At 39.0% G+C, this 24,228-nt stretch overlaps 2 protein-coding genes across 4 annotated transcripts in view; one reads left to right on the forward strand and one right to left on the reverse strand.

Annotated features, from left to right (window-relative positions):
- LOC103038486 (3'-5' RNA helicase YTHDC2) overlaps nt 1-18,963 on the forward strand; it is a 40,445-nt gene extending 21,482 nt beyond the window's left edge. For all 3 annotated transcript variants that reach the window (XM_049485901.1, XM_022685645.2, XM_049485877.1), the window contains 12 exons: nt 127-246; nt 1,818-2,090; nt 5,500-5,626; nt 6,774-6,979; nt 7,099-7,294; nt 8,626-8,738; nt 9,652-9,947; nt 11,143-11,302; nt 12,465-12,668; nt 14,273-14,455; nt 15,934-16,005; nt 17,606-18,963. In XM_049485901.1, the coding sequence (XP_049341858.1) occupies nt 127-246; nt 1,818-2,090; nt 5,500-5,626; nt 6,774-6,979; nt 7,099-7,294; nt 8,626-8,738; nt 9,652-9,947; nt 11,143-11,302; nt 12,465-12,668; nt 14,273-14,455; nt 15,934-16,005; nt 17,606-17,611 (1,956 nt within the window). In that variant the 3' untranslated portion in view covers nt 17,612-18,963. The remainder of the gene's footprint in view (nt 1-126; nt 247-1,817; nt 2,091-5,499; nt 5,627-6,773; nt 6,980-7,098; nt 7,295-8,625; nt 8,739-9,651; nt 9,948-11,142; nt 11,303-12,464; nt 12,669-14,272; nt 14,456-15,933; nt 16,006-17,605) is intronic.
- A 997-nt stretch (nt 18,964-19,960) lies between these two features.
- LOC103030472 (oxytocin-neurophysin 1-like) lies at nt 19,961-24,050 on the reverse strand. The gene is made up of 3 exons (XM_007252085.4): nt 23,876-24,050; nt 21,862-22,066; nt 19,961-20,412 (listed from the first exon to the last, which is right to left on the reverse strand). Exons 1-3 carry the CDS (start codon nt 24,011-24,013, stop codon nt 20,270-20,272), a joined length of 486 nt encoding a protein of 161 aa, XP_007252147.2. The 5' UTR covers nt 24,014-24,050; the 3' UTR covers nt 19,961-20,269.
- Nucleotides 24,051-24,228: the final 178 nt, after the last annotated feature.

Consider the following 24,228-nt stretch of genomic DNA (forward strand, 5'->3'; position numbering starts at 1 on the left):
ATTGTAGAGTCTGTGGCGCATGACTTCAAATATATTTCTCCTTCTGGCCCCCAACAAAAAAAGTTTGGACACCCCTGGGCTAATATAATACATTAATAATCTATTTTATAATAATCTTTCTAATAGGAACTCTGTCTCCACACTAAACTCCTTGCTCCCATCGACTGCTCTATTGCTGAGTTTCTGTCCAAAGCTCCAGAGCCACCACACCTGATGACTGTGAAGAATGCAGTGCAGATGCTGAAGGTATTGTCCAAAAACATGTACACATATGACTGCCTGATAAATACAGTCCCGTACTTTACATTATGATTTTTATTTAACATTAGATGCGCTTTATCAAGCTAAACAGGAAAAAATTATGTTCTTTGTAATAAAAGATGCAGTTGGTCAGTGTGCTAGCAGTAATCGCCATAATAATAACAGTAATAATCATTTAAAAAAATCATCATTTTCAGCAGCAGCAGCACAAGACCCACATATGTCTATTTTTTTTTGTTTGTTTGTTTTTTTACGGTAAAACCTGTCTAACTTAATGCTAGTTTACCTTTCTTTCTCTTCTCTCGCTGTCTTCCTTATTTCTTTGTCTTGTTGCATTTCCTATATCCCTTATATATGTTTACAGTTATTAAAAACAAGTGCTGTAAATGGCACGTAAATGGCTGTGATTAATCAGTAAACTTTATTGCCTTACTTATTTATTTTTAATTTTTTTACATGTATAAAGCCTGGTGATGTATTAGCTATTCAGAAAGTTCAGAAAGTAAATACATTTTTATTTATAATTAAATATGTACTCATATTTACACACACAACTGCCGACACATTTCGTCTTTCCAGTTTGTTGAATGTGGAATATGGAGCTAGACTAGTGTTTGTTTGCTTCATTAAAGCTCTCTGTTAAACTCAGTTTAATTTATTAGAATATTCTCATTTTAAAAACTTCAAACTTACTATACTTACTATACTGAAGTCATTATAATTGAGTATAAAAGGCTCTAGTCTGCAAGGCAAACCACAGTACTCTATTATGACTGTCTTGCTCCCAAAAATACAGGGAAATACCTACATAAAAAAAATCATGATTAATCACAATTATTGTAGTATTAATCTGTAATTTTGCCAAACTAACTCTGATTGTCTTATTTATATTTAATTACCCAATATTAAAGCTTAGTCTTATTGAAAATGGGGAAAAAAATAAACAATAAAAAGTGGTCAATCAATAAAAATATCTGATTAATCATAATTAATAACAGAGTCTGTTGTGATTAATCTTTTTTTATCGATTGACCACTTTTTTTTTCCCCATTTTCTCCACAATTTAGCTAGACCAATTGTCCCACCCATTTAGCTGCTACTCAGATGTATATCCCCCATCACGAGTGATGCCCCAACACAAGGAGGCTGAAGACTAGCACACGCCTCCTCCGATACATGTGAAGTCAGATTCTGCCTCTTTTTGAACTGCTGCTGATGCAGCATTGCCGAGTAGCATCACAGCGCACTCGGAGGAAAGAGCAGCAACTCAGTTCTGATACATCAGCTTACAGACGCAGCCTTGTGTTGATCGACATCACCCTAGGAGTGATGAGAGGAGAGAGCGCCATCTACTGTACCCACCCAGAGAAAGCAAGACCAATTGTGCTCTCTCAGGTCTCCTGCAGCTGATTGCAAGCTGCATGACCGGGACCATGAGCGATCTCATTTACATTTACATTTACATTACATTACATTACATTACATTACATGATCTCCTGATCATAGTGGCAGTGCTTTAGGAATTAGCTTTTAAAACCCTACATTTTCCCACCTAGACTATAGATGCCATGGATCCGTGGGAGGACCTTACAGAGCTGGGGTATCACCTGGCTGACCTTCCTGTGGAGCCACACCTGGGGAAGATGGTGCTGTGTGCGGTGGTGCTCAAGTGCCTGGACCCCATCCTCACCATCGCCTGCACTCTGGCCTACAGGGACCCGTTCGTGCTTCCTGCTCAGGCTTCACAGAAACGAGCAGCCATGCTGTGCAGGAAGCGCTTTGCTGCCAACACCTTCAGTGACCACATGGCCCTGCTTCGGGCCTTTCAGGTAGATGATCATCTTATCAATGACTTTATTACTGCAGTTCTTCACCTGTCAGATCTCCTAATACTTCACTTCACTACTAAAACTAAGACTTAGTCCAATCATGTAAAAATGAGCTAAAGGCTAAAGCTGTTGTTTCCATGTGGGTCAGCCAGATGTGACTCTTCCTGTAGCAGTTTTCTCCAGTTTCCAAGTGTCTTTTGAAGGTGTAGGAAACAGTACTCACTGCTCTCTGGCTTCGTCTGTAATCTAAAGAAAAGACTTCTACTTTTAATAGTTACAGAGTAGGGGTGGCCGATATGGCTCTAAAATAATATCACGATATTTCGTGGTATTTTCATGATAACGATACTTTTGGCGATATGATAAAACACTGAATTAGAAAAATTATTTAGAATTTTATTACTGCATGCAATATGATATGGCTAACTGAGATATTAAAAAAAATAATTTTATCAGATTTGTAACAGAAGTCAATGATCCAAAATGTCATGATTCCAGTAATGCACTCCAAATGTCTCCATATATCCAGGATTAAAGTAAAATATATGATACTGGACAGATATAATCAGTCTCTAGTAGATATATAATTGGAAATGAGAACAATGTAAATTTTTCTTTTGATAAAAACGGCAAAAAAGTGGTACCCTGATGTGATAATTAGGGGTGGGTGATATGGCACGATATTTCAGGGTATAATATTGTTTACAATATTCTACATTTTTGGCGATATTATCGCGTACGATACGATATGGCACACCCCTATTACCCCTTATCTGAGTTTTATCTGTATATTTTTCTAGTTATTATGATGAAAGTGTGAATGCGCTGTTTGTAACACCATCTATTCATGCACTGCTTTATTACAGACAAAAACTTGATATTTTCAAAAAACACATTTCCAAAGCTCAGTTTATTTTTATTGCTACAGACCAGCTCACACCCTCCTTAAAAAAAGACCATTAAATTAAAATACACCATACAATTTAGAGACCACTTCAGTTTCTGAATCAGTTTCTCTGATTTTGCTATTTATAGGTTTATGTTTGAGTAAAATGAACATGGTTGTTTTATTCTATAAACTACAGACAAAATTTCTTCCGAATTCCAAATAAAAATATTGTCATTTAGAAAATTTCATGCAGAAAATGAGAAATGGCTGAAATAACAAAAAAAAGATGCAGAACTTTCAGACCTCAAATAATGCAAAGAAAACAAGTTCATATTCATAAAGTTTTAAGAGTTCAGAAATCAATATTTGGTGGAATAACCCTCATTTTTAATCACAGTTTTTTTTATCTTGACATGTTCTCCTCCACCAGTCTTACACACTGATTTTAGATAACTTTATGCCTGCACTCCTGGTGCAAAAATTCAAGCAGTTCAGTTTGGTTTGAAAACTAAAATAAATATATATATTTTTTCCAGAGCTGTATTTTTTTTTTCTTTACAGTTTTTAGCTATTTTATCTTTAATCTGACTTTTGTACCACTTTTGGTGTTCACTGGATTTTGGACTATTTCAGGCCATTTACTGAACCTAAAGAGCTTAAATTGCAAAAATAAACTACAAAAACATTGAAAAAACATTGAAAGTTCAAAAACTTTTGACGAGTATAATAAATGCATTCAAAGTGTTTCACAGAGTAGCAGTATAAACACAATCTAGAAACTAAAATAAAAGAAATCAGCCTTACAATTAGGCACAGTTGAAAGAGAAATAAAATAATTGCACTATTAACACTGGCCTGTGCTTTAGGAAGACCTTAGTGGAATAATTGTTGGACCTATTTACTCTAAGCTGCAGCCCCACCTGCTGGACACAAGTCTTAGGACAGCGTGCCTTCAGAATAGTCCTCTGTCTGTTTGTTAATTAGTATTAAGGAATTAATATGAGATTAGGTTAGTGTATTAAGATTAATCCATCCACTTATTAACCCTTTAAACTTTAAAGCTCTTTAAGTCTTAATGTAGCCACTGAATTTTAACCTGAGGGATAATACAGGAAGCCCAAAGCCCTCTATAAGCTTTCTATGCTTTGATTTGTATTATTTTTAATTCTGATTGCATATGAGAGAATATTATTTCTACTGAATTCTTTAGTTGCTTTAATTTGGTTTAGGTTTTGGAAAATATTATCAAGTACAGCCTGAATGATTGCAGCAGATAGAATGGACATTTTATGAGACAAAGAAAAAACTTTTAACTTTCAGTGAAATCCTAAAAAAAACTGCCAGATTCATATTATAAACAAAAAGTGAAACATGCCAAAAATAGAAATACAGTGTTCTTTCTCCTCCTCCTCTTCATCTTCTTCTTCTTTGTCTTGTTCGTCTTTTTCTTCTGCCTCTTCTTTTTCTATTCAAGAATGGTGTTTATGGGACAAAACCTCTTCTACAGTTTGATTTTACAGAGGCTTAAAAATTATTTATATTTAAATTGTAATCCTAGTAGAAACAAATGCAAAACATTTTATTTAAAATAAATAAAAATATATAAATATAAAATTAAAAGCATACAATAAATTTTCTTGTATTCTAGCCATGTTTTTTTTTTGTAACACTTAAATGTACAATAAGGGTACAATTAATTAACATTGTATGGAGGATTAATTCTAAACTAATTATAAACTGATACTAGTTATTATTATATTATCTACATTACTACATTATTAATCATGACACTATTTTAATTATTGTCTCATTATTATTTACTAAATTGTAATGCTTAAGAATGTTGTAATGTTTTATAATGTCTTAACTTAGTTTGAATTCATAATTAATTGAGACATTACTAAACGATTTAAGTGTTTATTACTGTTATTAGTACGATATCACTTAAAAATAATAATAATAAGATACCACTTAAAAAAATAATAAGATATCACTTAAAAATTATGAGTTTCTTTAATTTTCTTCGGAATATAGTCAAGAGGAAGATGGATGATCACAAGCCATCAAACCAAACTGAACTGCTTGAATTTTTGCACCAGGAGTAAAGGCATAAAGTTATCCAAAAGCAGTGTGTAAGACTGGTGGAGGACAACATGATGCCAAGATGCATAAAAACTGTGATTAAAAACCAGGGTTATTCCACCAAGTATTGATTTCTGAACTCTTAAAACTTTATGAATATGAACTTGTTTTCTTTGCATTATTTGAGGTCTAAAGCTCTGCATCTTTTTTCTATTTCAGCCATTTCTAATTTTCTGCAAATAAATGCTCTAAATGATTTTTTTTTGGAATTTGGGAGAAATGTTGTCTGTAGTTTATAGAATAAAACAAAATGTTCATTTTACTCAAACATAAATCTATAAATAGCAAAATCAGAGAAACTGATTCAGAAACTGGAGTGGTCGAAATTGAATTGTAAATACTCCTGGTGTGTGACGTGTTTTAATCATTGTGTTTCAGGCCTGGCAGAAGGCTCGTGCTGATGGCTGGGAGAGATCTTTCTGCGAAAATAACTTTCTATCTCAGGCTACGATGGAGATCATTATCGGGCTGCGCACTCAGCTGCTGGGCCAGCTCCGAGCCATAGGTACAGTACCTAGTAACTAGTTATGAGGTGTTTTTTAGGTACAATCCCATTTTACCCCTTAGCTCTACCACTTAGCCCTATCTCTGTGTTTTGCACATTGACATCTAACGGTAGGGTGTCCTGATTCTTGTTAGGCTGGAGAGGAAGTGTGAGGGGCTACATGAACTCAAGCTAAGATTTTTCAGAGGCACACTGCAAACAGAGGATTTGGTACTTTCTGCAGTGTGGGCAGTGTGTCAAGTTCTCCTGGAAAATGAAATCCGCATCTTCATAAAAGTTGTCAGCAGAGGGAGGCATGAAGTGCTGTAAGATTTTGTGGGGAAACAAAACTGCACTGACTTTAGACTTGATAATAAAACACAGTGGATCAACACCAGCAGATGACATGTCTCTCCAAACCATCATTTTTGATTGGTGGAAACTTCACACTAGACCTCAAGCAGTTTGGACTGTGTGTCTCTCCACTCTTCCTCCAGACTCTGCTCCCTTGATTTACAAATGAAATGTAAAATTTACTGATGATCAGTGATAGTTTGGAGAAACATGTCATCTGCTGGTGTTGATCCACTGTGTTTTATTATCAAGAGTATCATTACTTTATTATCTAAAGTCAGTGCAGTTCTGTTTTCCCACAAAATCTTACAGCACTTCATGCTTCCCTCTGCTACTGACAACTTTCATGGACATGTTACTTTTATTTTCCAGCAGGACTTGGCACACTGCCCAGATTGCCAAAAGTATCAGTTGGTCTTATATAATATTCTAATTTTCTGAGACACTGGCTTGTGATGATGATCATCGAAAATAAAATAAATTAACGCTTAAAATAGATTGCTCTGTGTCTGAATTACTGAAATAAAGTAACTTTTCAGTGATATTCCAGTTTTTTGAGATGTGCCTGTGTCTGTATTGGGTGCTTCAAAGGTTATTTAGGGGGAGGATTTCATCCCTTCCCCTTTAAACTTTTCAAAGAGCAAGGGTTACACTGCCATGGTCTAGCTTGGCTCAAATCTCAAATCACGCATATCTGAGAGGAGAGTTTGGTGAACGAGCATATGTGTGTTTTTAGGTTTTAGGATTTCCATCCAGTATTATAATAATATTTTAGTACAGTTCTCTAACCTGTATTATTACCCTGCTCTGCCAGGCTTTGTGCGAGCTCGAGGAGGTGGTGATATCCGGGATGTTAATCTGAACTCTGAGAACTGGGCGGTAGTGAAGGCTGCACTGGTGGCTGGGATGTACCCCAACCTGACCCACGTGGACCGGGAGAGCCTGACTCTTAAAGGAGCCAAGGAGAAGAAGGTCCGCTTCCACCCTACATCTGTCCTCAGCCAGCCGCAATTTAAGAAGGTCAGTAGCAGCTGGATTGAACCACATCAATGTCCACTTTTATTGAGTCATATTAGTGCAAAATCCTGTAATATTGCTTATCTTTAGATTAATAAACTATTGTCTATTGTCATCCTCAGATCCCTCCAGCTAATGCCCAGGCAGCAGCAGTTCAGTCCCTGCCCTCTGATTGGCTAATCTATGATGAGATGACGCGGGCGCACAGGATAGCCAGTGTGCGGTGCTGCACTGCGGTCTCTCCGCTCACCGTGGCTGTGTTCGGAGGGAGTGCCAGACTGCCCAGCACTGCCTTCCAGGAGCCTACTATGGCCAAAGGTACCCCAACCATTAAGCCTGTCATTTCAAGACCATTAAATGCCATTGACATAATGATAATAGAACTGCGTAACAAAGCATCCACACCAAGGGCAGTGAAATACTTTTGTAAGCCACTTTTTTTAGTACTTTTGTAAGCAAAGTTATTGTTCCATATTATTTTTATTATCAGCTAAAATTACCATATTTTTTAGATTATAAGGCACACTGGATTGTAAGATGCAATGGCTATTTTTTCTCGATTTTAATGTTGTACACTACTAAGGATGCCTACATTGAAGTGAACAAGGGTGTCCTCATGTTTTCCTGACTTAATCAGTGTACGGATGCCCACACAGGACAAATGTGATGTCATTTTACACCACAGTGCAGAAACGCTATGTATCCATATTTTTTCATAATATCTGTTTTTTTTGGTTGAGTAAAGCGCTTCAGTTTATTTTCAGTAAGCTTAGATTTCCAAAATTTTGACTGAAATGGCCGATATTTGAGGTCACCACACTAAGTATTACTCTGCGAGGCTCTTGACTACAGTAGCCGTAGGTGTTGTGGCTTCGTAGCTTACCGAAGTCGTACAAAAATATTTTGACAGATTTTTGAGCTCCGTTTAGCTCATAAAACCGGATGCGGTCAGTAAGCACAACCAGAAATAGTACATAAGGCAGACCATCAGTTTTTAAGAATATTAAAGGATTTTAAGTGTGCCTTATATCCGAAAAATATGGTAGTTTTGAGTTAGTCCATGTGAAACTCATGAACACTTTGATCAATATTTTGTCCAATAGATAGTCTGCAGTTAGACTTTTATCCCTACTATTTTCAGACACATAGGGAGTTTATTGAGTAGACAAGACCTTAATGTTTGAGAAGATTTAGGTTTTTGTAAGAAAATGATGTTTGTTTTTAAATGTTTTAAGCACATACAATATTTTCTGAAATTTAAGGATTTGAGATAAATTTATACCAATTTTCTGGTGAATTTTTAACGAGAATTTGGCTAGCAAGGCCAATTGTCCCACCCATTCAGCTGCTAGTCAGCTGTATGTCCCCATTACTAGTGATGCTCCAACACAAGAAGGGTGAAGACTAGCACATGCCACCTCTACCGCCTGATGCAGCACTGCTGAGTAGCATCACAGCACACTCACTAGGAGTGATGAGGGGAAAGAGCATCATCTACCTACCCAGAGAGAGCAAGGCCAGTTGTGCTCTCTCAGGGCTCCGGCAGCTGATGCCACGCTGCATGACTGGGATATGAAATCTTTAGCTTAAGTAACTCTTTGTAATGTGTGTGTGTGTGTGTGTGTGTGTGTGTGTTTTCTCTCTATCAGCTGTAAATGATTCTGTGAACGAGAGCAGTGACAGCGAGATGGAGGATCGCTCCACAGCTCATCTGGCCCAGATCAAGATCGATGAGTGGATCAACTTCAAGTTGGATAGAGAGGTATAGACTGAAATAGTCACACATTTCTGTCTTTGTTTAAAATAATTATCACTAGAGAATCAGTCAACTGCAATGACGTATCAAAAGTCATGGGACAGGTACCAGTATCCCATGTGTTCCATGACTTTTGCCATGTACCATTAAAGCTAAATTACGCTGCGCTGGCCTGTAGGATGTGTTTCCAGTCAGGTATTAAGGAGCAATAAATCTACTCAGAAGAAGTCCAGCATTATAAGGGAGTTTCAGTTTAATACTCCAGCCGTGTTAGCATTAGCCACTAACCACGCTAACAGCTAGCTCTTTCTCTGTTCAGAGGTGAGTATAATAGGCCTGTAGCCTGCTGCTAACCCTGACTAGCACTGCTGGAGCAGCATTAGCAGCTAACCGTGCTAAGCACTGTCTCTTTCGCTGTTCAGAGGTGAGTGGGACGAACCGCTCCCTAGTGTAGCGCGCCGGGCGGCATCAGCTGCTAACCATGGCTAGCGCTAGCAGTTAGCTGCTAATGATAGTATTGCTGCATCTAGCCTTAGTGGAAATCTGGAACTTGAAGCTTACTTTTACGTAAGGGGAAGCACTTTACTTACCCAAATAAAGAGTTTTTAGGAGAGAAATTTGTGTAGATTAACATCCAGTGCTCGTTTGACTTTAAAAGAAAATGATTTTTTAAGAATTACAGTTTTGTTTACTTAACTTAGCTTAGCTTTACAGATCTCTAAAAAACCTAGCGTCGCATAATGCCCGGTATATAATCCGGTGCTCCTTATGTATGACAAGAAAATAGACGTCATGTATTGAGAGTGCGCCTTATAATCTGTATACAAACAAAGTTGTATAGTGCTGTCCCATGACTTTTGTCATGTCGGTGTATGATGCTGGTGTAAAATGCTGTATCTTTTCTCCCTCTGATCATTAGATGGCAGACCTGGTGTTCCAGCTCAGGCTGCGATGGCAGGGTCTTTTCCTCCGGAGGATCCGTTTCCCCTCTAAGCAGTGGTCTCAGCTGGACGAGGCCACCATCCGGACCCTTGTCTCGGTGCTGTCCGCTGAGGAGCAGGTAACCGGCCTTCAGCAGCCCGCGGGAATCGGGCAGAGGCCCAAGCCTATGCCTTCAGATAAGTCTCCTCCGGGCTCCACCTGGAAGAGCACCAATAGCCGCCGGGGCTTCATGGAGTCAGAGCTGGACGAGGAGGCGCCGGGGTGTGGAGACAGGCGAGTCTTTCAGTTTTGGAGTGATCTGTGAGACATTGTATGATGATAAAGATTAAATCCCACATTTGCATTTGCATTTATCACATTTAGCTGATGCTTTAATCCAGAGCGACTTACAAAGTTATTCCTAATAAAGGAAGGGACAATTTAGTGTTAGGAGTCTTGCCCAAGGACTCTTAATGGTGTAAAGCATTGTCAACCAGATTGGGAATTGAACCCCAGTCTCACACATGATGTGGTAGCTCACTGACAGGCTGTGGTGTTATCCACTGTGCCACCAACCACATATTATAAATTAGTAAGAATGGGCCTAATATTCCCTAGTATATTTTATTTTAGCTGTTTTTTTTGTTTGGACATTCAATACCAATCAAAAGTTTTGACACACCATTTCTTCTTCAATGGGTTTTCTTTCGTTTTATATATATTTTTTTTGTTGGAAATTCAATATCGAAGAGTACAGCGGTTGGACAATGAAACTGAAACACCTGGTTTTAGAGCACAATAATTTATTGTGGTGACGGACAGTTCTGGTGGAAACAGGAGAGTTGAGGTGCACATTGAATTCTGCGTGATTTGATCAGCCGTGGTTTTATGTTTTTTTGGATATAATCCGGGTTAGCACCGAACATCCCTTTCAGACAGCTTCCTCTTACAGCGTCCACAGTTAATCCTGTTGGATGTGGTTGGTCCTTCTTGGTGGTATGCTGACATTACCCTGGATACCGTGGTTCTTGATGCATCACAAAGACTTGCTGTCTTGGTCACAGATGCTCCAGCAAGACGTGCACCAACAATTTGTCCTCTTTTGAACCTCTATACACACCAATTAATTATAAAATATATGACCACCTCCTTGTTTCAGCTTCACCTTCACACTAGCTCAAAAGCAGCTAAAAAGACTATTTTATATTTAATTGGTTTAATCCTTTAAAACACAACTCTTGAAACAATGGCTGTTATTCTACTGTGACAGTATCTTGTATTTGCACAGACTTCTGCAATGATAAATAAAGCTAAAGCAGCTACACTTGTGTTTTGGATACCATCAGATCAGCCCCTTAAGCACTGGCTTTTAACACACTGTATACGTGTACTCTTTCTGCTTCTATCGTTTGTGCCAGTGAATGGAATGGTTTATCTATATTATATTAATTTGAAGACCATTAAACCTTCTTTTCTCTGTCTCTTCCAGGTCTTCAAGACAGTCTCCCACTCCCTCTCAGTCTAAACACTACAGAGATAAGGGTGCTGCTCACCACAAGCGCAGTGCTGATGATCGTCTCTCAGTAAAGTCAGATAGCCCCAGCTTTAACACCCCCTGCGCCAGCCCCTCCTCTACCTCCTCAGGAAAGGTACCTGTCCGGTTTTTGTCTGAACTACATTTACATTTATACTACCAGTTACAAGTTTTAGAGAATCCCTATTTTTCCTCTTAATTTTTGCCATTTTAACTAAAAATAATACAAAATCCGGTTTACTATAGTTTGTAATAAACTGCCAGGGCTAAAACTACTAACTACTAACTAAAAACTAAAAATATTTTAACCCTGGAAAAAAAATAAGAGATCACTTAAAAGTTATGAATTTCTTTGAATTTACCAAATTAAAAAACTCTAGAATATAATCAAGAGGAAGATAAATGATTACAATCCATCAAACCAAGTTGAACTGCTTGAACTTTGGCACCAGGAGTAAAGGCATAAAGTTATCCAAAAGCAGTGTGTAAGACTGGTGGAGGAGAACATGCCAAGATGCATGTAAACTTCATGAAAATAACCGTGTTTTATTTGCATTATTTGAGGTCTGAAAGCTCTGCATCTTTTTTGTTATTTTAGCCATTTCTCATTTTCTGCAAATAAATGCTCTAAATGGCAATATTTTTATTTGGAATTTGGGAGAAATGCTGTCTTAGTTTATAGAATAAAACAACAATATTAGTGAAGTGGTTGCATTTTTTTTTCCAGAGCTGTGTATCTCAATTTACAAAGCCTTTGTCTGTTGTACTCTCTGTAAAAGTTAACTAACTAGAAACGCAAATAAATTGGTTACAATTAACAGAATAAAAGTCTGTTTAAATAGAGAAATTACAGATGAAGCTGGAGAATGGTGAGAACTGTTTCCTACACCTTTAAAAGACTCTTGGAAACTGGAGAAAACTGATACTGATAGAAAGACGTCTGGCTGACCCACATGGCAACAGCTTTAGCCTTTAGAACTTATCCTGTACAAGAGAAGTAACTCTTGCTCCTACTTTGTTGATGGTCTTTGCAACTGAACTTGTGGATATTTTCAAAGTTCTTAATATTTCGGATTGACTGACTTAGTTGAGTAGTTGTTGCTTCTCATTATATGGATTAGAACATTACTCAAATAGAGCTATTATTCACTGTATACCTGTAACTCTACCTCTTCACTACTTTACAACTGATTCTCTAATACACTTTAAGAAACAAAAAATTCAAGTAATTAACTAAAGTAAAAAAACCCTAAGGATTTTTTTCTGATGCATTCTAGTGCTCCAAGTCTCCGCCCCAAAGGCCTCCCGCTCCTGTCCGTTATTTCATCATGAAGAGCAGCAATATGAGGAACATCGAGCTCTCACAGCAGAGGAGCATCTGGTCCACCACGCCCAACAACGAGCACAAACTTAACCGAGCCTTCCAGGAAAGCAGCATGGTCTTCCTCATCTTCTCTGTACAAGGATCAGGACACTTCCAGGTGTGTGTTACGCCTCAGAGCAGACTCTGTTTGTCACTGCAGCATACTGGTGAATTGTGAGTTTTACATTATACACCAGGTAGTTTCGACCGCACAATCTAATTGGTTGAGAAGTGTTCTAACCGCGCTGATATTTGTGGTAACAGCACGACCTTCTCACACTAAATCTGTATCACGCCGCGGACGCGTTGCCGAGTAACAGCATATACACACACAACACATTTTTGTATCATCACCTCCAGCAGCAGCAGCAACATTAGCTTAGCACAGGCTAGCGCCCAGCCATGGCACACTCGTCCGCAGCCGGCTGTGCTGGCTCGTCTTTTGTGGAAAAAAAGAGAAAGAAAATCCATCAGACACCTTGACCGCTGTCTGACACCCAGAACCAGCCAGGCTAGGTTAAGATAAGCTAATGCTAAGTTAAAGCAAGCTACACTAACCTAACCACAGTCCAGCTGGCTAGCTAACCAACAACACCCAGCAAACGCGCAGTTTTCACCTGAAGACAACTCCGCAGAGCAGGAGAGGAGAGTTTCAGAGTTATTTCACGCTCCTAACGTTTACCAACCCCCTTTAATCCCTAATTTTGATTTCGAGCTAACGTATAAACCATACACCGTTTTGTAGCTACAGTTCTGTTTCAGTTCACTTTTGGCGGAAGGCACAGTCCGTATTAAATAATCTTAATTATAATTTTTATTTGAGGTTCCTTTAATTTTTTTATTCATTTTGTAAAAAAATAACGATGTTATTCGCGACAACAAACTTCCTCTCAAGTTCTATTGCTTAACTAAGATGCAGATTTTTCTCACATTTGCCAAGACAATGAACAAAATAAAGTCAAGTTCTATGTTTAGAAATACAAGCACCTATTATTATGGATCCACAACAGACTAAGACTATGTTCACATTACCAGGCTGAAGTGACTCAAATCTATTTTTTTTTGCTCAATGTGGTACAGATATTTTTTTTTCATGGCTGTGTGAACGCAGAAAATAAGATTTTTTGTTTTCAAATCAGATTTGAGTCACTTTCATATGTGGTCCTAAATCAGATACGTATCCGATTCATGGATATGCAACATGAATGTGAATAGTCAAAACTGAATTCATGCATCTTTTTTTAAGCTTTTACGCATTAGCATTAGTGCTACGTGCTTCTCTCTCGTATCCACTACACATCTCTTGGTGCAGCTATGCAGCTATAGCTGCAAAAAACAGCAAAAGCAAACCACCTGGGCTTTTTTCACCTCCTCCACCTGAGCATGAACTCCAGACCAGCTGTTTACTGTTTCTCCACTCCAGCAAAAGATGCTCCACATATGAGCTGCTAACAAACTCATCCATTTCCCTTTATAAAGCTATGAGTCTCTCGTCTCTCTAATATGAGGTTTTTTATTGTTGGTGAAGAAGGCGATGTTTATACACGTATCAGTATGCGCATGTGAGGAGTTTCAGGAACAGATTCGTTCACATTACACACAGATACAGATCACTTACATTTGTGAATGTGAACTGTCAAGAATGTAGCCTAATTCTCTTGTTTTCTTCCTCTCTCTTCTCTCTTTCTCTCTTCTCTCTTTCTCTCTCTCTCTCTCTCTCAGGGCTATGCCAGGATGAGTTCAGAGATTGGTTTAGAGCGCTGCCAGGACTGGGGGTCCTCCGGGCTGGGAGGGGTCTTCAGGGTTGAATGGATCCATAAAGAGAGCCTCCCTTTCCAGTTCACACACCAAGTTTTCAACCCCTGGAACGACAACAAGAAAGTGCAGATCAGCCGAGATGGACAGGTGAGCCACAGCTTTAATCTCATTTGATAGCAGTGAAGTGAGGCTGCTGTTTAAGGGGCAAGTTAGACTCCCTGATTTTAGTTGACTCCACCCCCAGCTCAAATTTGAAAAAGGCAGAAAAATGGGAGGGGTAGTTTGGGAGGGGCACTGGGTGATGTATGGGTTTAGGGGAGGGGCAGGAGGGAGAGGTAATTGGCTGAGCTGCAGCAGCAGTGTGCCTCTGATAGCAGTAAGACACAGATGATTGGACGCAGCAGGGGGGAGGTATTATTAATTAACTGTTGTAAACATCATCGACATCAACGCCTACAGCACAGTTGAACCTGAGAGGGCGCTGCAGAGGCAGAAATTTCCACAGTAAAAGCATTTTTTAAAGGTTAGGAAATGTTTATAAAAATTTAAGCAGAACTGGTTTATTACTTTAAAGGAACACATTTCAGCTATTAATGAAAAGTATATGGTTTATGGTTTAGTGGCTCTTTAACTGGTAACTCTTCTTTTTGACTGGTCGTTGTATGTAAAATAATAATATAATTGAATTCAAGGAGTTTACAAGACATCAAAACACATAAAGCCACTTGCTTTGAGGGTCAAATCAGGCACTAACACAACCTGTGCACACTTTTGAAAGAAAATATTAGCTTGGTTGGCTAGATTTGCTTCTAAACTATTAGAATATCATTGAAAAGTTACTTTATTTCAGTAATTCAGTTCAAAATGTAAAACTCATATTATATAGATGTATTAAACACAGAGTGAGCTATTTTAAGCATTTATTTCTTTTATCTTGATTATTATGGCTTACAGACAATAAAAACCCAAAACTCAGTGTCTCAGAAAATTAGAATATTATATAAGACCAATTTGCACTTCTGGCAGTGTGCCAAGTCCTGCTGGAAAATGAAATCTGCATCTCCATGAAAATTGTCAGTAGCAGAAGGAAGCATGAAGTGCTGTAAACTTTCCGGGAAAACAAAACTGCACTGACTTTAGACTTAATAATAAAACACAGTGGATCAACACCAGCAGATGACATGTCTCTCCAAACCATCACTGATCATCAGTACATTTTACATTTAATTTGTAAATCAAGGGAGCAGAGTCTGGAGGAAGAGTGGAGAGACAAACCCTTGTGATGAACAGTAGATAGATGTGAAGCCCTGTTGAAGATTGAGGCCATCTAGCATCATTCAGCATCCTTTAGCTGTAAAGGTCGATAATCGTTCGTAGACGTATCTGTGCAAGGACACGTCTTATTGAATTTTATTGCCATTGATCCTCAAACGGCTTAGAAACACAGTGTATTTTTAAATGCTGTTACAGAAACGGGGCTATTTATGACTGTTTTCTCTGAAGGACTTCTGGACACAAAGCTTTGACATTGTTGGAGGATTGTTTATTTCTTTAATATTTTTTATTGCAGTACACTAAGTGGACAATCTTGAGAGATATATAGAGAACCTTTCCTTTTTGTGCAGGAGTTGGAGCCACAGGCTGGAGCGCAGCTTCTGCAGCTTTGGGATCGCATCTCCACCAAACAGCAGCACGAGGTACGTCACAGCTACCTGGAGACCTAGTGTCTAGTTGTGGTCTCTAGTATGAGTGAATGCCATGTGAGCCGCTTTTTTGTGAAAAAAAAAAGCAGAGAACGCCTCGCTTCCTTCCAATCGTCCCCCCAACCACAATCACATTTAAAGCTCTTAAACACAAAGGGATTTTTTATTTTATTTAATTTTATTTCTAATTTTTCCCATTTTTCCCCAATTTACTCGGCCAATTACCCAACCCGCTCTCTATCACTAGTGATGCCCCATCACACCAGGAGGGTGAAGACTAGCACATGCTTCCTCTGATATATGTGAAGTCAGACTCCGCTTCTTTTCGAGCTGCTGCTGATGCAGCATTGCCGAGCAGCATCACAGCGCGCGACTCGGCTCCGGTACATCAGCTCACAGATGCCCTGTGCTGCAGACATCACCCTAGGAGTGATGTGGGGAGAGCGCGCCATCTACACACCCGGAGGGAGCAGGGCCAATTTTGCTCCCTCTGAGCGCCGGCAGCTTGATGGCAAACAAAGGGATTTTTTTCAGAGATACAGCTTTGATTATAAAGATACAGCACTGAGTGCTAGGTAAAGTTAACCCTCAAACTTCACTTAACGATAGACTCTCAGCGAAGCGAGCGGCCACGCTGTCAATGTTGCGATGCGGACAGAGACCTCCCGCCACGATGCCGGTCTTCCCGCTCTTTCTGCGGTCGTGCCGATAACCGCCCCCCGTCGCGGCATTCTTAAAGTCTCTTTGAGCTAAACTGACGCTATTTAACTCTTACCTCAAACATGGTGATTCGGTGCTTAGGCCACGGCGAAACCCTAGAGTTTACTCTATATCATAAAATCCGATGCGGATGTGATACTTACACAAGATAGCTAACGTAAACTCCTACAGCTAATGAGATACTGTTGGCTCTGCTCCAGCCCGGGGCCTGTGGGCGGGCCTGAGCCGAGGTGGACGAGGCCATGTAGTCACTGGTTCACGTTTTACATCTTTCTGATCAACTCATTTCTTTTTTTTTTTTTCTTTATTTCTGATTTTTCCCATTTTCCCCCAATTTGGTTATCCAATTGTCCCACCCCTTTGTGCGTCCCCATCACCAGTGGCACCTGCGACCCTAGGAGGATACAGACGAGCACACACCTCCTCCGACACGTGTGAAGTCAATCACCCCTTTTTTCGAGCTGCTGCTGATGAATCATTGCCTAAGCGGCTAGCACAGCCACTAGGTTTCGATACATCCGCTTACAGACATGAACATGATGGGGAGAGAGCGCCATCTACCCACCAGGAGGGAGCAGGGCCAATTTTGCTCCCTCTGGGCGCCGGCAGCTTGATGGCAAAGCTGCATGAGCTGGGGTTTGAACCTGCAACCTCCTGCTCGAGGTGGCAGCGCATTAGACTGCTGGAATCAACTCATATTTCTGAGGATTTTATTTTACTAGCTGCTGCAGTATGTGCAGCATGCATATACAACTCAGGGAGACCTTTAGTATTTCACAAAGAACAAGATAAAATGGATTTTGGCAGAATGAGACCTTTAAAAGTTTAAGGTCCAGGTAAAATGGTCTAACTTGAGCTTTTTCTACTTTTTCAGCTTTGAAGCTCTCCCTACTATGCCCTGTGACCTCATCAGCTAACCAGAAGAAGTAGCACTGAAACAGGACATCAACGACATTCAGTCTCGTTCATGCTTTAACATGTTTTACTTAATTCACGTCCTCCACATATGTAGCATTTGATTCACAGAGAACAGGGACAGTTTTTAGAGGCACAATTGATTTTACTTGCTGTGCAAATGTTCCTTTGCTGTCTATGATGGCTTGCACAGACATAAACTAACACTAAGTTAATGTTGTGAAGTTTCTCATCATAATGTGAATTATTTTGAGTTTGAGGTTGACCCACTGAGAAGGTTTAGCGTGTTTAAATAAGTGCATCGAATGAGTGAATCACTGAAAAATGCATTTTACTCAAAATGTGCTCAGTGTTTGACGTCGTAGCTTCTTTAATGTTGCACTGGAGCTTCCAGGCTATTGTAGGAGAACAGTGTTTCTCTACTGTGGTACTGTGGAGGCCTACTGTCCTGCACATTTTAGTAGTTTTCTTGCTGTAACACACCCAGTTTAACTCAATAATGGGCTGATAGTGAGCTTATTAGTTGGATCAGGTGTGTTAAGAGGTGGAAAAACACTGAAAAGTGCAGGGCAATGGATCTCCAAGACCAGGGTTAAAAGATTTTTAGTGACAGACTTCCATTACATTTTCATTAATGTAGCACCATAGCATCTGATTAAAAATGAAGACCCTGCCATTACATATCTGAATATTTTTCAAAACAGAAGTTATTTCTGTGATTTGAGCTGCACCCTACATATGGAGTATTGTGCAGTTTTTTGTTTTGAGGGATTTGGATTTAAATATGTCGAATACATGTGGACCCAACTTGTCTTAGCTGATCTAAATTTTGGTTTAGGAGAAATCTATCTAAATGTCATTTTTAAGTGAATTCATCATTCTGTTGGAACTGATTTAATATGAAAGGTGTGAATCAAAAAGTCAAAAACATGCGTCATATACATTAAATATATAACAAATATTTGATTGTAAGGAGTTGAAACATGACATATCGCATGGTACTCCCTTTTATTCTCATTTCCTCTGTAAAATATGTTCGTGAGTATATTTAGTGATTTTTTTTTCATTGAAAATGAAGGAAAGTCTGGTCAATTCTTGACCAAAAAGCTGCAGGCCAGTGTTTGGTTCATCTCTCAGCTTGTTTATTTTACATTTAAGCACTTGAAAATGTCCATGTTTATGGATTTCTTGTTTTATTGTGCTACAGAAATAAGTCAATTTGATGTGAGATGCAATGTTTGCCTGTTTTATGGCAGATTTCAGGTTGTATGAAATAATTAATTATTCATAGTTAATAAAGTTCATTGTTTGTTTCAATGCAGTTTGATGTATTTACTAAATAAGGACTAAACTAAACTAAATGGTGTGTCATCTTTGAAAATTCTTTTTATCGTAATGGTGCAGCAGATATGAAAGCCCTTACTGCCCTATAATAAGACTGAATGACTGTCTTGACGATTTAATCCTGCTTTTGCTGTGGAGCAACACACTGCCCCAACTGCTGGTATGATGATCTGGGGAGCATTGGATATGAGAGTCAGTCACTCCTAGTAGTGAAATGAGGGACACTAACACTAACATCCTGTAGCCACATATTTAACATCTCATAGCAGGGCTTCCAGCTTGCATTGGTTTCAGCAGGATAATGCTCGCCCACACACAGCAAGAGCTTTCTAGGAATGTCTCCAGGATCTACAGACCCAGCTGTGGTCAACATCTGTGGGTAGATGTGCTTCTGGGTGCCATAAAGAACCTGTTTACCTTCTTACCCAACCAACCCCAGTAAATGTATCCTTTCCTTCTAATAATGCAATCTTTAATAATTTACAATTCAGTTTCTGAATCAATTTCTCTGATTTTGCTTTTATATGTTTATGTTTGAGTAAAATGAACATTGTTGTTTAATTCTATTAACTACAGACAAGTTGATTATCATAAAGTTTTAAAAGTTTAGAAATCAATATTTGGAGGAATAACCCTGGTTTTTAATCACAGTTTTCATGCATCTTGGAATGTTCTCCTCCACCAGTCTTACACACTGCTTTTGGGTAACTTTATGCTGCTTTACTCCTGGTGCAGAAATTAATGCAGTTCAGCTTGGTTTGATTACTTATGATCATCCATCTTCCTCTTGATTATATTCCAGAGGTTTTTTAATTTGGTAAAATCAAAGAAACTCATCATTTTTAAGTGTTTAAGGCAATTTTTTCCGGAGCTGTATCTTCATTACATTCCAACTATGCATATTTTGGTACTTTATTTATTCGGTTCTCCTGCCAGTGAGTGTGTATAAGAATCACAAATGAAACACAAGCAGTCTTCGATCATTTTTATTTGCTATATTTTATATTTACACTCATTTCACACAAATTATACAGTGCATATTTCTTTAGACGCATTCCAACCAGTGTAAACAGATCACACTAGATCAAATTATGACTGTATATTTCAATAATACCATTGTCTGTGACCTTTTACTATACTGATGCATTGTGTATACATTCTTATTATGTACTGTGTGTGTCTGTATGTGTGTATTTACAGTATATGTGTGTGTGTGTGTGTTTGTGTGTGTGTATAAGCTATATCCAGGCACTGTGAGGGGTCTCCTTGGTACAGGAGGTCAGTATGAAGTCCTTGCTCTGTTGGATTGGATCATGCGCAGAAGAAGCTCGCCTCGTGACGATGGTTCAGTTAAACTGCTGCTCTGTTCAGCCGGCTCTCCACCGCTGTTCTCTGTGCAGTCAGGATCCAACGTGCAGCCCTCTGTATATACACATACACATACATACACATTTACACACCGTTTGAACTCTAGGCTGTTTTGGTGTGTTTTTTTCTCCGTTTTTGTCAGTTCCTCTTTCAGGTCTTATAACACAGTAATTATATCAGACAGTCACATGCCCTGATCTCTTTTACTCCAGAAGACATACAGCTGCTCAAAAATATAATCATTTAAAACAGGGGTGTCCAAACTACGGCCTGCGGGCCATTTGCGGCCCGTTTCCTTTTTTGGAGCGGCCCGCGAGGTATTTTAGAAAAAGAATGAAAGTTGGCCCGCTGTTAAGCAGGTTTTTATAATGTGAGATTCAAAGTTTGAATGCTAGGTGTCAGAAACGGACCAAAGAGACTAAATGGATAGGGTGCTCAGTTTTAGCGCAGAAAAAAGGACCAAAGAGTCTAAAAGTTGCTGTAATTAAGGAGTTTAATATTAAGAGACATCATGAAATTAAACCTCAATTTGAAAAATCTTAGTTTACACAACACTGTCAAAGATAGATAAAGATAAGTCAGGTAAAATGGTGTGTAAATGAAAGTAATCAGGAAAATGTATAATTTAAATATCCTCGAAATCATTCAGAACGTTGCCAGCATTTTTTTGGCAGCTTATGTTCATATAAGTCCTTAAGTTTAGAACAGCTTTTTTATGACGCAATGTTATTAATCAAAAATGATTACAGGAATCTTCAAGAAAAATATAAAAAAAAAAAAAAACATATTTTACCTTATGCTAAAATTATTTTAAGCACACGCAAAAAAGCTTTACAATAATTAAGAGACAAGGGCACAGAGTGGTCCAGTAGACTAAGGCCCCGCCACTATGATCGGGAGATCACTGGTTCGAATCCCAGTCATGCAGCTTGTCATCAGCTGCCGGAGCCCTGAGAGAGCACAATAGGCCTTGCTCTCTCTGTGTGGGTAGATGACCCTCTCTCCCCACATCCTGTGATGCTACTCGGCAGTTCAAAAAGAGGTGGAGTCGGACTTCACGTGTCGGAAGAGCCATTACTATCACTATTGATAGGGGGAGTCCTAATGAGTGGGTTGGGTAGTTGGCCGTGTAAATTGGGGAGAACATAGGATAAAAATAGAAATAAATAAAAAAACAATAGTTAAGACAGACATTACTTGATAGAATTGTGTGCTCTGATTTAATTGTTGCCACCCACCTCATTATTTCCAACTAATCCTCTCTAAAAGTGTAGGATTGAACTCCATCATTCCAGAGAACACAGTTCCACTAGCCCACACTGGGCATTAGGCATGGTGCCAATAGGTCCTATTGTATTGGCAATACTTCTCAACAGGGACTGGACAAGCTCTCTGTGTGTGTGTGCATTTATTTGCAATTTAAAGTAGTTGAATGCTTTTGTTAGCAGGGGTGTCCACAAATATATGAACAGATATTAAATAGTATATAGTTCACAAACTCACCCGAGTGGCAGCACACTCCAGGGGCCGCACAGTGGCCCTCTTTGGCCCCGCATGGCTTCCCGCCAGCTCTGCACGGAGACGGGATGTAATCTTCTTCTGAACAGTGGGCGGTCTCTGCGGACCCCATGAAGCAGCCGAGACCCTCTGCACAGCAGATGCTGGGGCCAAAGCAGTGGCCCTTACCTCCGGGGCCACACACCAGACACTGGGAAGAGAAGAACAGAATCATCCAACTTTAAAAAGCTTTTTAAAAATCCTCACTATTATAATTGTGTACTAGTACACAATTATAAAAAAAAAATGGGCATATCATTGAAAAGTTACTTTATTTCAGTAAATCAGTTAAAAATGTGAAACTCGTATATTATATAGATGTATTAAACACAGAGTGATCTATTTTAAGCATTTATTTCTTTTATTGTTGATGATTATTATAGCTTACAGACAATAAAAACCCAAAAATCGTTCACCAGCAGATGACATGTCTCTCCAAACCATCACTGATTGGTGGAAACTTCACACTAGATCTCAAGCAGTTTGGACTGTGTGTCTCTCCACTCTTCCTCCAGACTCTGTTCTCTTGATTTACAAATGAAATAAGTAAAATTTGCTGATGATCAGTGATGGTTTGGAGAGAAATGTCATCTGCTGGTGTTGATCCACTGTGTTTTATTATCAAGTCTAAAGTCAGTGCAGTTTTGTTTTCCCACAAAATCTTACAGCACTTCGTGCCTCTTCCCTCTGCTACTGACAACTTATATGGAGATGCGGTTTTCATTTTCCAGCAGGACTTGGCACACTGCCCACACTGCCAAAGTACCATTTGATCTTATATAATATTCTAATTTTCTGAGACACTGATTCATGTTTTTTTATTGGCTGTAAGCCATAATCATCAACAATAAAATAAATAAAAACTTAAAATAGATCACTCTGTGTGTACTACATCTATATAATATATGAGTTTCACATTTTAAACTGAATTACTGAAATAAAGTAATTTTAGATGCACTAGTATAACAAATATTATATAAACAAAACTATTGAGACAGCTGCTTATCCATTGTTTTTTTTTATATCAAGGGTTTTTAAAAAGAGTTTATCCTCTAGCTTTTGTGGGAGTAACTGTCTATAGTGTCCAGGTTTAAATGCTCCATTTAAATTAAATTTTGGAAGATTGTTGTGAGGGTTTGATTGCATTCAGTTACAAGATAAGCATCACCCCCAAGAGCAATCCAAAAATTATTAAGCGAACATCAGTCAAGAAAATCTAGAAATAAACGTATGTTACACAAATGTTCGCAATGAATGATAAATTAGTTTATAGAGTTGGGTGCTGTGATTAAACTTTCACTTCCCACAAGCTCTATGTGTGTGTACATTTGCAGGACAAAGTACTTAATTAAAACAGACATCATGTGTTTTTTTATTCTTGCACTTGATGCAGATCTGGACCTGTTGTCCATCAGAATAGCCATTTATTGGCAGCATATTAGCCCCGTCCAAAGATTAAAATGTTTAATCTGCACACTGAAAGCAAAACGTGCACTTATTTAGTTTTACTAGTTATTTGCATTTCATTTCATCACAGGACCATATTTCAGGTCTGAAAGGGTTAAAGTACCTGAATGCATTTTTTTGAAGGGGTGTCCACAAATATTTGGATGTAATATACTGTACTTATATAAGCAGCACAGTTGTTAGCCAAGCCTTTAAAATCATTAGATTAATAACAGCACCTTCACAGATAACACACGTGCCGTTTCAGCACTTTTAAGCCTCTTTTAGCGAGTTTGGCACTCGTGCGTAATTTGCGAATGTGCCACTTTACGCACGGTTCGTCTAGCCTGTTTTAATGCTTTACTCGTGTTTTTATGAGTGCTAAAGCTTTGTAAGAGTCTCTGCTTTCTCATTACGCATCCAGTCCCTCAATCCGAAACTAATATCGAGCTGGTGCGTCTGGAAACCGCTGCGTAAAAACCGCATCCCTGTGCGTAAAATTCAGATTTCTTACCGGCCTGAGGAGATCGGTGTCCGGGGCAGAGCGTTTGCCCCCTCTGGGGCAGTTCTGGATGTAGCATGCAGAGGACAGCGCCAGCAGCAGGAGCGCACAGAGAGTGCAGAGGACGGACTGCGCGTGCGTGCTCATCATGTATCTGAATCTGTCCAGCTCCCCCGGTGCGTCTCCGTGCTGAAGGAGGTGCTGCTGCTGCTGGTTTTATATGGAGCTGCTGCTTCCTCCTCATTTACGTCTTACGTCATCACCGTTATTGACCACGAAGGGAGGTCAACACGTGGAATAATAGAATAATGATCAATCAGCATTGTTGTATAAACTCTTAAGTACACTATATATTACCAGTCAAA

This window comes from Astyanax mexicanus, chromosome 1 (assembly GCF_023375975.1).
Source record: "Astyanax mexicanus isolate ESR-SI-001 chromosome 1, AstMex3_surface, whole genome shotgun sequence".
NCBI classification, from domain to species: Eukaryota; Metazoa; Chordata; class Actinopteri; order Characiformes; family Acestrorhamphidae; genus Astyanax; species Astyanax mexicanus.

Bases quoted from the DNA above. Each gene is read 5' to 3' on its own strand.
- LOC103030472 (XM_007252085.4), bottom strand. From the start codon at position 24,013: ATGATGAGCACGCACGCGCAGTCCGTCCTCTGCACTCTCTGTGCGCTC. The intron at 22,067-23,875 runs GTAAGAAATCTG...TTCTCTTCCCAG, and splicing joins ACACCGATCTCCTCAGGCCG to TGTCTGGTGTGTGGCCCCGG. The intron at 20,413-21,861 runs GTGAGTTTGTGA...GTGTATATACAG, and splicing joins TGGAGTGTGCTGCCACTCGG to AGGGCTGCACGTTGGATCCT.